At 45.1% G+C, this 16,416-nt stretch overlaps 1 protein-coding gene across 2 annotated transcripts; it reads right to left on the reverse strand.

Annotated features, from left to right (window-relative positions):
* Window positions 1-449: 449 nt before the first annotated feature.
* On the reverse strand, window positions 450-15,811 carry slc7a10a (solute carrier family 7 member 10a). 2 transcript variants are annotated; one of them, XM_067248615.1, is made up of 11 exons: window positions 15,679-15,811; window positions 12,798-13,002; window positions 12,249-12,400; window positions 7,704-7,829; window positions 5,145-5,298; window positions 4,566-4,689; window positions 4,360-4,463; window positions 4,126-4,222; window positions 3,379-3,528; window positions 2,680-2,857; window positions 450-2,576 (listed from the first exon to the last, which is right to left on the reverse strand). In XM_067248615.1, the coding sequence occupies exons 1-11, from the start codon at window positions 15,809-15,811 to the stop codon at window positions 2,479-2,481; spliced, it is 1,521 nt and encodes a 506-aa protein (XP_067104716.1). In that variant the 3' UTR covers window positions 450-2,478. The 2 variants fall into 2 exon arrangements, with proteins under 2 accessions (XP_067104716.1, XP_067104717.1); XM_067248616.1 differs by having other exon boundaries at window positions 2,684-2,857; window positions 15,679-15,799.
* Window positions 15,812-16,416: the final 605 nt, after the last annotated feature.

The following is a 16,416-nucleotide window of genomic DNA, read 5'->3' on the forward strand; positions in this document are numbered from 1 at the left end:
TAATTTAACATGTGTGTGTTAGAGAGGAGAGAAATTACACAAGAAGGTCTCGCTCTCTCTCCAGTATGTGTACTACAACACCTGGTAAAAAAAAAAAAGCCGCTCTGTCGTTAAAAGTGTTTTGTGGCGCCACGCTGTTAGTTGATGTGTTAAATAAACACATCAAGCGGGAGTTTTGTAGCTTTACTGGTAGGCCTATATCCTATATTTGGAAATGGTTTGTGCCCCACCAATTTTTTTACATATAAAACCGCCACTGTCTACTCACACACGCTGCTACCACCATACTTAACAGCAGATGTGGTTTAGCCTACCGGAAAACACTTTGCAGATTCAGACTACATTCATGCAACCGAATGATCTCTTGATTGGCCAAATACCAAATAACTTCTTAATGGGAACAAACACGCACAAAACAGTCTCTCCAACAAACCAAAAGAAGAATAGCCTTGTTTTTATGAATTATATTTAATAAGCTATTATTGTTAACCTTATACATCTTCAAAAATATTTTACAAAACATAAGTGCACCAAAAGAGTACAGCGAACTTCATGTTTACGTTTTACAATGCTTCAGCAATGCCATTTCACGGTAAACCCCTGACATTTTTTTTTCCTTACAACTTTAGGCCGTATTTACATTGTTGAGTTAACAATGAACCTCACTGCGGAGAGGCAGGAAAACGGACATGAGAAGTTATTGACATTGTAACAGTGTTAGTATGTGTGGAGTGGAAAGCTTTAGAACTCTGGCTATCTCCACTACATGCAAAGTAAACATCTGAGTTGAGTGAATCTTATGAGACCAAAAAATGGCCAGCATTTTTTTCAAGCAAGCCTTTAAAAAAAAATACAAAAATAAAACTGGCATACATAAACATTACTACTACTACTACTGTTATTATTCCAATGAGTTTAGTGGTCAATAAAGTGAAAATGTGATATCCTCGTAAAGTGTGTGACGTGGAAGTCCAGTATTGTTAAAGTAAATTGCCTATGCTAATACCAGTCCCTCATTGGTCAAGCACCTTTGACACAGGTGTTGATAGGGATTCAAATACGTTTGTCTCTTGTACTTGATAACATCTGATCCTAATTATACTAGCTCACTACACAGTCAAACAGATCAGATTTAAATCAACCCATTTCTTATTTGTATCAATCCTCAAAGAAGAAAAGACAAGGAAGAGAGGCAATTTCAAGACGAGTCACATGAGCGACCCTGTCCCACAATGTCTTACACTACTGTTTAGCAATACTAGCTAGCTGGGCTGAAATCCACTCTTTTTAACTGCATAGGTAAGTATATGCACATCTAGAAACAACCGTTTTAGTTCCTCTTCTTTACTCTCTTTATATGGGAAAAACTGCTTTAAAGTGTACTCCTATGCATTCCTCATATATATATATATATCAAGTACTGTGGTTGTTTTATGACAGGGCCTTCAACTTCAGCAAACTGCAGAAGCCTGTAGTGCAAACAATTCATTCCCCTTCATGATCTGGCAGGGAAAGAAAAGTTAAAAGGCTCAAATCTGGCAAACCCAACTGTTTGCATAGACTGACGTCAAACAGATTTCTGTCGTTGTAGACATTGCACTTGTGCGTCAATGACATTGATGATATGATGTACTTGGCATTGTTTATCAGAACAGAAGTGAGGTTAATGTTTCATATTGTCTACTAACAGAAGTGAGTAAGAGTCCGTTTGGTTTGGTTGTCTACTGAATGCTTTTCGGTTTTACCGAAGCACCTGTCTCCTTCAGGAGGAAGTTTATCCCCAGAGAGAACAAGAGAGAGAGGGGGTAGAGAGGGAGAGAGAGAGAGAGGGGGGAGGGAGAGAGAGGGGGAGAGAGAGTTTGACACTCATTCGTGTCTACACATGACATGCATGTTAGTGGAAGTACAGTCTTGGAGTATTAGGAATTGGAATCTAAGGAAGATAAGATCTAAGATAAGGAAATCTATCGTTGTCGGCGACTCGAGCACAGGAAAAAGTCACGCCCATTTAAAGACCTAGCAAACAAGACGAAGGAATACAAAAAAAACACCCAACTCTCAGCCCCTATATAAGGCACCATAGAACTATTAGAAGAGAAGCTGTGAATGCATATCAGAGCTCATCAGTTCATGCGGAAGATTAGGATAAGGAGGCGTTGGCCAGTGAGCAAAGGAGAGGGTTGGGGGAGGGGGTGCAAAAATAATAAAACTAACTGGAATATGCCTGAATAGCTTGATGTCTCCCCTCCCCCATACACACACAAACATACATACACCGACACACACACACACACACAGTCCCTTGGATGGGGGGGCCTCAGCAGAGCAGAGCATGATGGGTACAATTTCCTTCCCCCACCCTATCTGCCTTTCAAAAGCGTTGGAAGCCGTTTTCAAGGGAAATCCATCTCCTCAGTATTCAAAAGTCGAACAAAAAATTTAGTTGAGGGTAGACTGGAGAAGATGCACGCACACGTCCTATTTGTCGATGTGTTCGGTTAGTGGCGCCAACTCTGACGGGTCATCTTGAGGAAACACCACAAAGCACAACTTCTGGCCAACGTAGGTGACAGTCTCTGGAACAGGAGAACAGTAAAAAGTGACGGGGTCACACACATACCGTATACATCTGTTTATATTAATACAAGAGTATGTAATACATATCATTGAGACGCTCACCCACAACTCTGTAGACCCACTGGGGCTTGTTCTGCCACTGCACACCCAGGAAGTAGACGGGCACCCCCGTGAGCATGATGACCATCCCCAGCCCGCATACCACCGGCTCGGAGTACAGGCTGAAACACAACAGCACGGCCCAGAACACCATGTAGCTCACAGGCACCAGGATGTTCACCTGCCCAGGAGGAGGAGGACAGAGACACAGTGTGGGGAAAGGTAGGCAGAACGGAGCCGCCCAAGGCATAAGCGAACTAAGCGGCTGCTTAGGGCCCCCGTGGTCACCAGAGGGCCCCCAAGAGCACATGAATTTACAGCTTAATTTTCAAAATTATATATATTATGTTAATGGTGATTATACAAATTCGGAGGGGCCCCCAAATCAATTCATCTTAAGGCCCCATAAAGGCTTGGGTCGGCCCAGAGGCAGAATATGGTTTTGAATCTGTTGGATGAACGGTTGAAGTAATAACTAGATGGATGACTGATGAAATGAGTTAGGGAGTAAATGGATGATGAACCAATTAATTTATGAATTAATGATTGAAAGAGCAAATTAATACACAAATTCGTATACCTGGTTTATTGAGTTCAAATAGAATTAATCTCAACCAACCTCACATCTACTGGAAGAACAGAATGATAACATTATGGTGAGGTTCTGTATGATTGACAGAGAGTTGTGTGTTGGTGTTGTACCTTGATGGGCCTGAAAAGGTTGGGTTTCTTCCAGCGATAGTACATGAGTCCTGCGATGGTGACTCCGTAGGAGAGGTAGTTGATAAACGACACGTAATTGATAAGGTTGTGAGTCTCACCAATGCACAGGATCAAGATGGTGGCAATGCACTGTGGGATGGAAAACAACGGGGGGGGGGGGCATCAGGTGTATCGCAACCAAACGTAAACACACCTCGCACACACCGACGCCGATATTTCCTCTGTACAGAAACTCAACCACATGTTCACGCTTACACACCAGCATGTTGACAACCTCACAGGCTCCATCTGAACTGCTGGCAGGCTGCTACATGTGGACCGGTGTAGGCGCTGGGGTGCAGTAACTTACACAGACCAGCAGGGGGGATATGGGTGCAGTAACTTACACAGACCAGCAGGGGGGATATGGGTGCAGTAACTTACACAGACCAGCAGGGGGGATATGGGTGCAGTAACTTACACAGACCAGCAGGGGGGGATATGGGTGCAGTAACTTACACAGACCAGCAGGGGGGATATGGGTGCAGTAACTTACACAGACCAGCAGGGGGGGGATAGGGGTGCAGTAACTTACACAGACCAGCAGGGGGGATATGGGTGCAGTAAATTACACAGACCAGCAGGGGGGATATGGGTGCAGTAACTTACACAGACCAGCAGGGCGGGGATAGGGGTGCAGTAACTTACACAGACCAGCAGGGCGGGGATATGGGTGCAGTAACTTACACAGACCAGCAGGGCGGGGATAGGGGTGCAGTTCTTCAGGTGAATCATAGCCAGTAGGTAGGGCAGGTGTCCCTCCCTGGCTCCTGAGAAACACAGCCTGAAACCAGAGAAGAAGAGATGAATGGTTTGGCTGAGATCAAGATCGCGTTAATCCTTTTACAAAAAAAAATAACTGATCACGATTATTTTATCTGGTTGAGTTTCGGTGCGTGGTCATTTGAGGTGTTTCCTCACCTGGAAGAGGTGAACAGGTAGCCGTTGATGCCTCCAAACGTGGACAGAGCCACAGAGATGGGCATGATCCATGAGAACATGCCCAGAAGCTTCTCCCCGAAGGTCTAAAGATTCCCACCGGAGACGATGGAAAAGAAGAAGAATCAGAGAAACAAGACAAAACAAACCCAGGGACTTTCCGGCCAACGGAGGGTGTTTGTGCTCACCACGGCAACAGCGTTGGAGGCCAGGAGCTCCTCAGGGGTCATGGAGGAGAAGTAGGCGATGTTGGTGAGGGTGTACACCAGGGTCACCAGGGGGATGGAGATGTAGATGGCGCGAGGAAGGTTCCTGTGGAGGAGGGATCGCGTCACTTTACGTGTCATTCTTAACGTATAATTCCTTTCACAAGCCTCCTAAACCAAGTCTAGTGGCTGTGTGTGGTGTGTGGTTGGGAGGCAGGAAACTTGGCCCTCTAATGGGAGATTCATACCATAGCAATGATGTTATGATACCTGAATAAATATTGATGCTATGCTAGCTGATGGGACTGAGCGCTTGTGGGAAAAATTAATCCGATTTTCATCACTATGTGGGGCTTTGAGACAGTATCAGTCTCCATGGTAACGTTGGCACGGATCTGTCTTGAGCAGGGCGGAGAACAACTATCTACCAAAACACCCTAAATGATTGTAAGATTTGAGCTAGCCTAGCCTAACGGCTAGCCTGTTGCTAGGTAACCCCGTAAGTCTAGGATTCAGTCTTTTTTTTATTTTTTATGTGACTGGTGCGTCGGCCCTCCTCACTTGCGCGGCTCCACCACCTCCTCGGTGACGTAGTTGAGGAAGTTCCAGCCGCTGAAGGCGAAGGAGGCCTGGAGGAAGGCCAGGGCGATCTGTCCCACCGACGGCTCCCGTGTGAACTCAAACGCCACGCTGGGCCGCAGGGCGTCGTAGTGTCCTGGTAGGAGGGGGGGGGGCAGGGTCAGCAGGTCAAGTTGTGCCCCCATCCAATAACAAATGTACATTTTCATTCATTTAGCTGATGTTTTTATCCAAAGGCTTACAAAGCTAAATATGCTTGAGGTGCTGATATAAGCAAGCTGATTCAAATCTAGATGTTTAACCTGATTATGTTGGCCTTGTCAATAGTTTTAAGAGATTGTTCGCATGCATCAACACCAAAAAAAACTCAATTGTTAATCAACCTGGCTGACTGAAACTGGAGGGGAGAAGAATAAAAGATGTGTGGAAACAAGCTAACGTGGTAAGGAGAAGTTTCCCTTCGTTTTGAGGATATGGACTTTGGGATGTTCACTTTCTAACACTCGCTTCTCTTTCTCTTCTGACACTTCAAAACAAACGCTTCATTTTGCACACCTCCCACATCACATCTATTCCCTTCCCCTCTCTCCCCCTCATCTAGACAATTTTTCAGTTGTCAGTTTGGGGAAATGCCTTCAGGGGAGGATAGTCAGGCATGCAAATCCAACTGCCAAAAACATCTAAACTGAAAACGGCCAGATTGTGTACTTTTCCCAAAATATACTATTCCTATTTTTTCCAATACTTAGTTACTGTACTTAAGTAGATTTTTATGGTATCAATACTTCACAATTCTTCTGAGCATTAGTAACGACTAATTTTTACTTAAGTGTATGTCAAAGGCAGCCCATACTTATTTAATTTAACTTGAGTGAAAAAGTGTAGTCAGTACTTTTTAAACATGAACATCTGTACTTGTACTTGAGTGAAGGATGTGTGGTGTGTACTTTTGCCATTTCTGGTGGTTTAGCACGTGATGTTTCATGTTCAATGGTATGTTCTTGTTCATGGACATCACAGGCATGTCATGTGCAGACCTGGCCACCAGGGGGCAGGTGAGTCAATGTGTTTCCTCATCTGGTTGCAGGCTCATTAACCATCCAGAGAGACATCCACATACAAAGTCTAGACCACGTGGTCTAATGAGTTTCCATGAGATGAGGGTGGGAAATGAGGTTGAAAGATGTTTTTCTCACACTACCTTACTCCGTTTCACCCTGGGATGTTGTTAGGGAGTCAGGTGGCTGAGCGGTGAGGGAAGCGGGCTAGTAATCAGAAGGTTGCCAGTTTGATTCCTGGCTGTGCAAAATGATGTCGTGTCCTTGGGCAAGGCACTTCACCCTACTTGCCTCGGGGAGAATGTCCCTGTACTTACTGTAAGTCGCTCTGGATAAGAGCGTCTGTTAAATGACTAAAAGACTAAATGTTACCATCCCCTTTGTTTTCCCCGCAAGAAGGAAAGTCAGTTCTGGGTCATTTCACCGAGCACTCCAACCTTGCACGTCTTTCTGCTCGATTAGAATCTCTCGAGTAGAGAGGACCATAAACTTTCACCTTTGTCGCTCCTGCTTGATCTTGAAAAGCCTTTGCGTGTTACGTACTTTTTGAACTACTTTGAAATGGTATTCTTAGAAGCTTACTGATGTGTCGTTAAGCAAGCCAGCCTGATGCAGACTTGTTTGTATTTTTTTTTTTTCTGTTATAAGTCACCATGGAGATAATCTGAGGCATTAAATTGGACGATAATCTACCCATGTCTGTGTGAACGTTCTCAGATTCTAAACATGTTTTGAACACACGTACACGCGTGTAAAAGTCCCACATCACTCTGTCTGCCCTGCATCCTCTACACCAGAGGTCTCCAGCCCTGTTCCTGGAGAACTTACCTGCCTGTTGGTTTTTTATTTTATTTATTTATTATTATTATTTAGTCATCTAGCAGACGCTCTTATCCAGAGCGATTTACAGTAAGTACAGGGACATTCCCCCGAGGCAAGTAGGCTGAAGTGCCTTGCCCAAGGACACAACATCATTTTTCACGGCCGGGGAATCGAACCAGCAACCTTTGATTCCCTAACCACTCAGCCACCTGACTCCAAACACACTCACATGGCTGCCAACTTTTCAAAACACCTTGGAGTGAGATTCGGTGGGGCCAACCACCCCCCCACCCCCCGACGAGCTTTCACGGGTGTTCGCACGTCTATGTTGCTTCACTCCGTGTGCCTGCGCCTCGTCCATTACTTTTTACAACGTTAGCAGGACTAATTGGTTGGCATTGCCTTCTCAGCATGAGAAATACAAGGTGTGGCGTGAGAGCGTGTGTCTCACGGCCAATGTGTGAGAGTTGGCAGCCCTGCACTCATTCTATACTAGTGACCTGATCAATCAGCTAATTGTTATAATCAGTTGTTCTAGATTAGTGTTGGAGCTCGAACCTACAGTCAAGTAGCTCTCCAGGAGCAGGCTGGAGACCCGTCCTCTACACTGACTCTCTGTGAGTGACTCTGAGCCGTGGTGGAGGGTGTCTGGGGCGCTGACCTCGGCAGATTTGGACGAGGCCCACCACGATGATAAGGCCAAGGGCAAGCAGCTTGCCAACGGTGAAGAAATCCTGGATCCTGGTGGCCCAGCGCACGCTGGAACAGTTAACCCAGGTCAGGAACACTGCAGTGGGGCGGGGGGGGGGGGGGGGGGGGGGGGGTGATGGATGGGGGGAGGGAATAAAATTGCTCAACGTTAGTCAGCTGTGGTCAGGAGTCATTTTTATCAGTTAGCACGTTGACATAAGGGATCGATGTTGTGTGTTAGTCGTTTGTGATTGAACGTAGCAAGAATGTCATCGTTTTAACACACAATAGCAAACAGAATATATCATACTGTCGTATGATTTCATAAGTGAGTTTTTCAAAGGAATCTTTCAGTACAGAAGCAGCCATATCCTTTGTTTCTTTTCTTCTCTCTCTCTCTCTCTCTTCCTGCCTCTCTCCCTCTTTCTCTCGCTCCCCCCACTATTTTTAAAGCAAGAAATTATTATAATTAGTGTTCCAAAGTCAACTTTTCTCTTTTTTTATTGCTCTCCTTACTCAACTGTTATGACAGGCATACTGGACTGGAACACCAGGAGTGGAATCACATGTTTCTGGATGGGAGCACGTCACAACCCTGATTTCCTAATCAGAGCTGCATGTTCTGGCCGAAAGGGTAGCCAACTGGAGTGACATGGCCTCTATTTTTTCCTGGAAATCCAAGTCAGATGTGTAATTATGACGTCAGGGTAAGACACCCTGTAATTGTGCCCTGGGTTTTCAGGTTTATATCCAATGCTGATGTAGTCATCCACTTTGTGACTGACTTTGTTTGTGTTTATGTTTTTCTGTCTTTTTCTATTTGATTTGGATTTGATTTTATTCATCTATGGCATTCGCAGAATGTCTATCTTTGTCTCTCGCTCGCTCGCTCTCTCTCTCTCTCTCTACTTCCTGTGCCTAACCTCCTACTTCCTGTTCAGTGTAAACAACAAGAGCACACAGGGGCAGGGACTGCCTGTCTCCAGGACTTGGTGGCCTGGGGCCACCAGGCAACGCACGCACGTACACCCGGGAGCAGGCACTAAAAGCAGGGGGGGTGGGGGGGTCATGGTGGTTGTAGGGGCAGGGGCGGGAGGGAGGGTAGTGGGTGGGTATGTGGAGGCGGGGAGGGACAGAGACGACACCCTCATCCATCACTCTGCAGAGGTGGCCTCCTACCACAGAAACAGAGCTGTCACACCGCCCCAAACAAACTGCTTCCGATGGAGAGGAACAAAACCCTCTCGGCTGACAGGACGCCCCTTTGGAGAGGACGGGAAACAGCAAACGGATTTTTGGCAAGTGCCTGTGGTAGTACCAAGCAGTGAGACCCCCCCTCCCTCCCTCCCTCTCCCCCAACCTCGCCCCCCACCCCCATACTGCAGCGCTGTGTCCCTAAGAGGCTGGTTGGTGTTAATTTCGGTCTTCTGTGATTTCTGACCCCCCCCCCATTGCCAAGCCTCCCACCACCCCACCATTCTTCCGTCCTGACCTGGTCCAGACAGGAAGGAGGTATCACTCTGTTCTCAAAGCAGGCGAAGCAGGTACATCTACTGTTCGTCATCCTGGGCCAATAATGTGTCTCGGTGTGGCCGACCCTGCAATAAGCACTTGAATACTAAGCAAATTGCTCCCCTTGGCCTTTTAATGGATTCTGGTCCCGATTCACAAGGGATTTATCTAAGCAGTTTGAATGTGAAACCTTTCCTTCTGGCTGTGAACTCTGGCTCCAGTCCTAAAGTCAATGAAGTTGCTTTAATCTACCTTTTAGGCCGTGCCTAACCTCCACAATGTGCTGTCGGGTCAAAACAGTCAGAGTCCAATCAACTCACCAGTAGCTAAAGGTGAAGAAACCCTTATTCTGAAAAGCACGAAAACAGCAAAGAAACGATTCGCCCCAACTAGCATTATTTCCCGCAGATAGAAGTCAAACCAGTTGGGAGACCACCCATAGGTTTACCTCTAAGACCAGTTTTCTTTTTTGAAAACAACTTGTGTGTTTTCAAAGGGGATTGGAAGTGAGGAAAAGGCCTGGTAAAGTCAGATGTATTTACAACCAAATCAGAACGGGCTGTTATACAGATTAATTTTCAGCACGGTGCTGAGGTGAACTGGATACCGATTCTCCTCTGCCTATGCAGAAGGTCCTGTAGCAGGGTACGGAAGTGATCAAAAGATCTGGAGTTTAAACTCTGCTTCGGTATAAACAATCAAACATAAACTGTAAGCCACAAGCTGAGCTGATGGTTTACCCTGTCATTACAGGGTACTTTTACTGTAACGTAAGGTAATCCGTAACATGAGAAAGTCAACATGGATTCGTTTTCCTGCACCACACTCGCGTGATTCTAATCATGCATGCCTGACATATCCCAGCCAATCAAGGTTGCCAAAGATCAGCTGAACGATATATTGAGCAGTTTACATTTACATGTTATTCATTTAGCAGATGTTTTGCAAAATGTAGGAGATCTAGGACCAGAAGTGCCTGACTCTATATCAATGGTTAACCTCTAGGAACAGTCAGACAGTGACATCACCACAGCTACAATAGTACATCAGATGGGTTTATCTGGAACACATTCCTTCTGCCTGTTACAGTCTCAAGTTACAAACTGCACGTGTGCAGAAAGGCTGTATAGATCTGGTTCCTGTCACTGAACTAAGGGAGTATTTATATTGCCATAAACACCCTTTATGAATTCTTGTATTGTGGGGTTGAAACTGGTCTACGCTGGTCTGCTCCCCCTCTGACTGGCTTGGAGCTGTAGCATGACTTAGGGACAGGAGGGTGGTGATCTCATAGCTGTGGGGAACACGCAGTGTCTTGAAATCTGACTGGGGTCATCTGTGCTTGTGACTCTCATAGAGTACATTCTCAAAAGTACATTTGGCAGGGAGGGGGGAAGGGGGGTAGACCTGTTTGTATATATGTCTGTATTTGCATTTGTGTGCCTGTATGTGTGTGTGTGTGTGCGTTTGTGTTTGTATTTGTCTGCAAATGTAAACAACACCAGTCCACGAATCCAAACAAACAGGTCTTCTGTTTATGGCCCGAGCATTCGAAAACTCTGAAGAACAAAGTCCACCATACTGAGATAACTGCATAAAATAGTATCCATCGTTACACATAGATCTTCTGAACTGAAATGAAATATAAATTAATCCGAGACATTGATTATTTCCTTCCTCTAGAGAACACAGGTAAAGAGTGACCATATTGTGAAGAGACCCCAACAGTTTCTGGAATGATGCAGAGACAGGTGGATGGCCGACCAGCCAATAGGACGGCCTCCTTCCACTATTCAGTCGTAGGTTGTCCCGCCCCCCGACAAGGGAGTCACGGCAACCGTGATAACAATGCACAATGGCACAGACACGCCCTCTCATTATCGGCGTTGTCAAAGGCTGGTACCATTATGTAGTCTGACACGCGCGCACACACACACACACACGCACCCCTTGACAGGTCAGTTGATATGCCCCAGTTGATACAGGGGCTCGTCTCAACCCCCCCAGCCCCCACCCCTCTTTCAGCGAATCATCTGTGGAATACAACGTGTGCTACCGGCGGCTGGTGGGAAGCTGGGATCTGGACATTCTGTTGCCGAAAATAGGGCTGGCGTGTCTGCTCTGTGTGCCAAGGCCATGGTCGTGTCATGGCAACCCCCTCCTCCAGTGGACCACTCTCTCTCTCACACACACACACACACACACACACGTGCACACACACACCTTCCTCCACCCCACTTGGTCCAGTTTAGACAAGCCTGAACCGGTTGCCCTGGGGCACTTTCCAGATGCCTCAGCATCCAGCCCTCAGAACTGCATCAATCACGAGGCTCCAGGTATGAGAGGGCTTCAATCCCCACACACACCCCCACACACTCTTTCTATATAAGGGTGCGCACACACACACTCTATATAAGGGTGTACACACACTCTATATAAGGGTGCACACACACTCACTATATAAGGGTGCACACACACACTCTATATAAGGGTGCACACACACACACACTCTATATAAGGGTGCACACACACACTCTATATAAGGGTGCACACACACTCACTATATAAGGGTGCACACACACACACACTCTATATAAGGGTGCACACACACACACACTCTATATAAGGGTGCACACACACACACACTCTTTATATAAGGGTGCACACACACACATTGACTAAGCCCCCCCAGATGAAAATCAGACACACTAAAAATATGCCAGCACTCTCTTCAGCACACTTCCTCAAGGGCTGATCATCTGATGAAGGAAACGGATTGGTCACAGTGTTTAAAGGCTGATCCCAGACCTAATTCAAGACGTGGTGGGAACTCACTCTTCTGTAACAAGAGTATGCTGTCCCTACGTCAGACAAGACCAGTACGCCTCAAGACATGAGTGAAAACTTGTTTGCTGTAGCCAAGAAAGATTATCTGTTTAAGTGACAGTTGCCGGACACAGACAGAGAATACTTGTCTGTCGAGCTAGCTCAGGCTAGTACTTACATATGCATATGGTCGATAACAACCTGGTAGCAAGGAAGGGAGGTATACAATTCTGGAAGACGGGTTGGAGAACGTAGTTGGAGAACGTGAGGGCGATGACAGCCAGGGTGGTGGGGTACATGATGAGAACCGCACTCCAGAGCAGTAGGAAGCTGGGGGGAGAATCAGAGGATTATACATCTTCTATATATATATATACTTCACACATATACTGTACTATATTTATATTACTGCATATTGTATACCTACTGTATACTTTGGATAAAAGCATCTACGAAATTAATATATAAACAGTATTGTGCAAAAGTCTTAGGCACAAATTCAAAACTAAAAAAAGTTAATAGAAATCATTCAATGAAAAGACAGTAAGAAAATGCAGTTCTTAAATTGCCGCACAAATACAGAAGACAAAAAAAAGTTCTACTGATGACAATATTCATCAAAAAATATCGGGTGCCTAAGACTTTTACACAATACTGTATATAAATACACAGTAGTGCATCTCAACAGACGAACAATGTTAAGTGGGAACTGCCTGCTGACACCTACCCAACCAGGCCTCCGAAGATCTCAGTCACGTAGGAGTAGTCCCCCCCTGACTTGGGGATCGTGACCCCCAGTTCGGCGTAGCACAGGGACCCCAGGGCGCAGATCCCGCCCCCCAACACCCACACCACGAGGGACAGGCCCACGGAGCCAGCGTGCTCCAGCACCCCCTTGGGAGAGATGAAGATTCCGGAGCCGATGATGTTGCCTGGGAAACGGGAGAGGCAGAACGTTTGTAGCGGAGCGTCTACATTCCGATCGTCGTTAGAGTTCATCCATCCGGTCATGGGACTGTGAGGGACATCTGATTTAAGGTTTCGGAAGCTAGGTGTGTGTGTGTGTGTGTGTGTGTGTGTGTGTGTGTGTGTGTGTGTGTGTGTGAGTGTGAGAGAGTTTACATCTCGATGACCTTTGACCTCAAGTCGTGTTTTTCACAACATTTCTGCCGAACAGCACCTGTCCAAGCAGGACGCGCTGAGGGAGCCATCCCTCCTTCTTCCCCGTTCCAAGTTTGGGAGAGCAGAGAAGGATGGAAACCCCAGCATGTGAGGGAGACATGGACCCATGCGAGCCTTATTCACGGTTAGTCTACTGTAAATATTTTGGTTGATGTGAACCCGGCCACGCACGTCATTACAGTGCCTTTTGGAGAGCAGCTCTGCAAAGATGTATCCTAATGATCTAACGAGTGGATGGACAGCCGCGGACAGCAGATTTCACGCTGTCAGGTCTGATCGCGCGGGCGGCGGTGATAGGCGGGCTGATTGCATAATGTCTGTTGTGTGTTTTTGTGTTTGTGCTATTGTGAATCTCGGCATGGCCCTGGTTGAATCAATGTCTTCCATTCATCAAGTCCCTGATTCAAACGTGATTTACCTTGAATAAATTATATTATTTTAAATATTTGTTCCTGGAAAAGTTAATAAAGATACACATAGAAGTAATTTCGTATCAGCCGTCTGTAGGAAGTCTCCCATGCCTGCTGCAGAGAAAGAATAGATTAGTCTTTGCACTTGTTACAGATGGCAAATGAGCTCGAAACATGATTTAGTCAGAGGCTGCTGAGTACAGTGGTCATACAGTATCTAGCTAGCTCTCAGCTTCTGCATTGTGGAGTATGACATACACTGGCCCATAAGCCCAGTAGCAAGGGAATATACACTATATCTTATGTCCCTAATACAGAGGAGGGAATCTGGACTTGAGCACAATTTAACTCAGCTATGTTCTTCGTGAAATTATAAAGAATGGACCCGATTTGATTTAATCAGACTTGACCTATAATACTTCCAAGTCTCATGTTGACACATCTGCACAAGTCAGCAGAAAAACAAATGTGTTGCATCACCCAAAAAGTTCACTGTGTTATCTCTGAGTGTATTAATATCATTGGTCTACAATAATGTATTCACTTGACCTTGTCTGACATAAATGCTGGCCAACACTGAGATAACGCGATAGAGCAACACAATAAAGGCAACACAAAAATGGCTCGCGAGTTTACAGGGATTACTGAAAATAAGAGTACGGTCTAGTCCAGTACAGTATCTTAGATTGTTATTAGCCTACTTTGTAATCCTCAACATTCCATTAAGGATATTTGATATACAGAACTGTATAACATCATAGGAATAAGCATTTAGAAGTCAGTAAAATCACCAACAATGTACTCCTGACATAAAACAGCAGAATACCAGGCTAAACCAATTAAATGGTTATCAAAACCTCATAGGTCACTAGTTTCACATGTTGAAACCTGTAAGCGGGTAACTGACTGCGTTTAGAGGAATAGAACTATTGCGCTGTAGTTCTACGGCATGTCATTCACAACGAGATAAACTAAATATGTTCATATAGTTTGTATTGCAATTCGTGTCTTGCATCCGCCTACACACTGAAATTCATTATAAAGCCGGGAAGCACCCGTCCTGCTGTAAACCTTTCTGAGTTTTCGATTACATAATCAATCTCCCATTGTGTAATATAAATTGTAAAAGCACTTGGACCACAATGTAAGTAGTTCACGCTACCTCGTTGTCTTTTGCCATGACGTTTAAAGTTAGTGGCAGCATTGAGTAGTCATATCTAGAAGCTTTCAAGATGAATTACACAGAACTGGGCAAAATGCCAACATGTACATTCTTCCTGTGTAGGTTGAAGTGCTGTTATAGGTCAGCAATCGCAAGAAAATAAGCCTACTCTAGATATTAGTGGATGAGAATCTCCGAAAGTGAAAACCTTTTACAAATTCTGAATCGCGTTTTAGTTTAAAAGATGTGCATTGCATCATCTCGAAATGTTACACTTAGCATTAATATTCTGTAATTAGCCTATCTATTGGGCTATGAGTACCCCTAAGTGAAAAACTAGACTATTGATTTGAATAATCTACGAGATAGCCTACCGTGCGCTCACAAATAAAAGGCAAGATATCTAGCCACGTATACATGTGCATGCAGTAGCCAGAACCGCGTGCTCCAAAGAACTATGCAACATCTGGAATATATTTCACTATCACGCGCGTTCTGGAGGCACAGGTGGGCATGAAGGAAACTCGCGATAAGTGCTGTAGTTTAGGCTACTATTCATAGACTACATCAACTGCGATTAATAATACAATGTAGTTATGTGACATCCTGATCCAGTTAAGGTTCTCCTTCACAATCATACTGGCTAGGTTATACAATTATGAATTTAACTTAAACACTGCCTAGGCTATATCATTCCAATCGCCGAACACCTATTGTTTCCTCACCACACCCTCGGCTTCATTACCTGGGCTATCCAATGTTAATCGTCCAACTTTTCAAAAACTATGCCTTTTAATAATGGTGGTCAGCTCAGTTCTCACTGTACATAAAAAAAGACTAAGATATCATCTCACCAATTATAATAGCGCAAGCACTTAGAAGTCCAATTTCCTTCTTGAGTGTGACTCTTTCCGAACTTTTATCCATCTTCTGAACGTTAGGTTCCTGCTTTGCGCAGTTCCTCCGATTCATCTCAGTTCCATCCATTTCTGAGGCTGTAGAAAAAACAGCCTCGGTCTCCTATCCCCTCACGCTCACATACAACATTGATGCACGGAGACCGCACGCATGCGCAGCACAATCCGAACCTTGGTTTGCATTTAGCATGTCAATTCTAATCCCACGGCCCATCTGCAGGCAAGCAGAAAGCTTCAAATATTTTGCCACTTTCCTTGCGTTGGACATAACGGTTTGTTAGAACATTAAACCGAGCTTTTTCCGAACATTAGTTTTGGTTTGTAACATGAGCAACTTTCTAGAAGGTGTTAAGACACAATGTTATAGGACACCTTTCCGTGGGCCAATATAACAAACAATTATTTTCCAACTGAATAGTGTGTCGTACAGGCCTAGTGGTAATGTAGGCTGACACTGACTTTGGCCCATAACAACCGATGGACTGTAGCCTTTCATTTTGCAAACCTCGACACCTACTCTTCTGCTGAAACAGATGTGGCCCCACCTGTCATCCTTTACTGGCCTCTGTCAACGGTTGTGTCCTAAGGTTGTTCCACCCAAATATTCCCCATTATTTGAATTCTTTCGACAAGTCTTGTTGTCTTCAATCTTACAAATGTGGCCAGTTCTGGTTA

This window comes from Osmerus mordax, chromosome 13 (assembly GCF_038355195.1).
Source record: "Osmerus mordax isolate fOsmMor3 chromosome 13, fOsmMor3.pri, whole genome shotgun sequence".
In the NCBI taxonomy this organism is placed as follows: Eukaryota; Metazoa; Chordata; class Actinopteri; order Osmeriformes; family Osmeridae; genus Osmerus; species Osmerus mordax.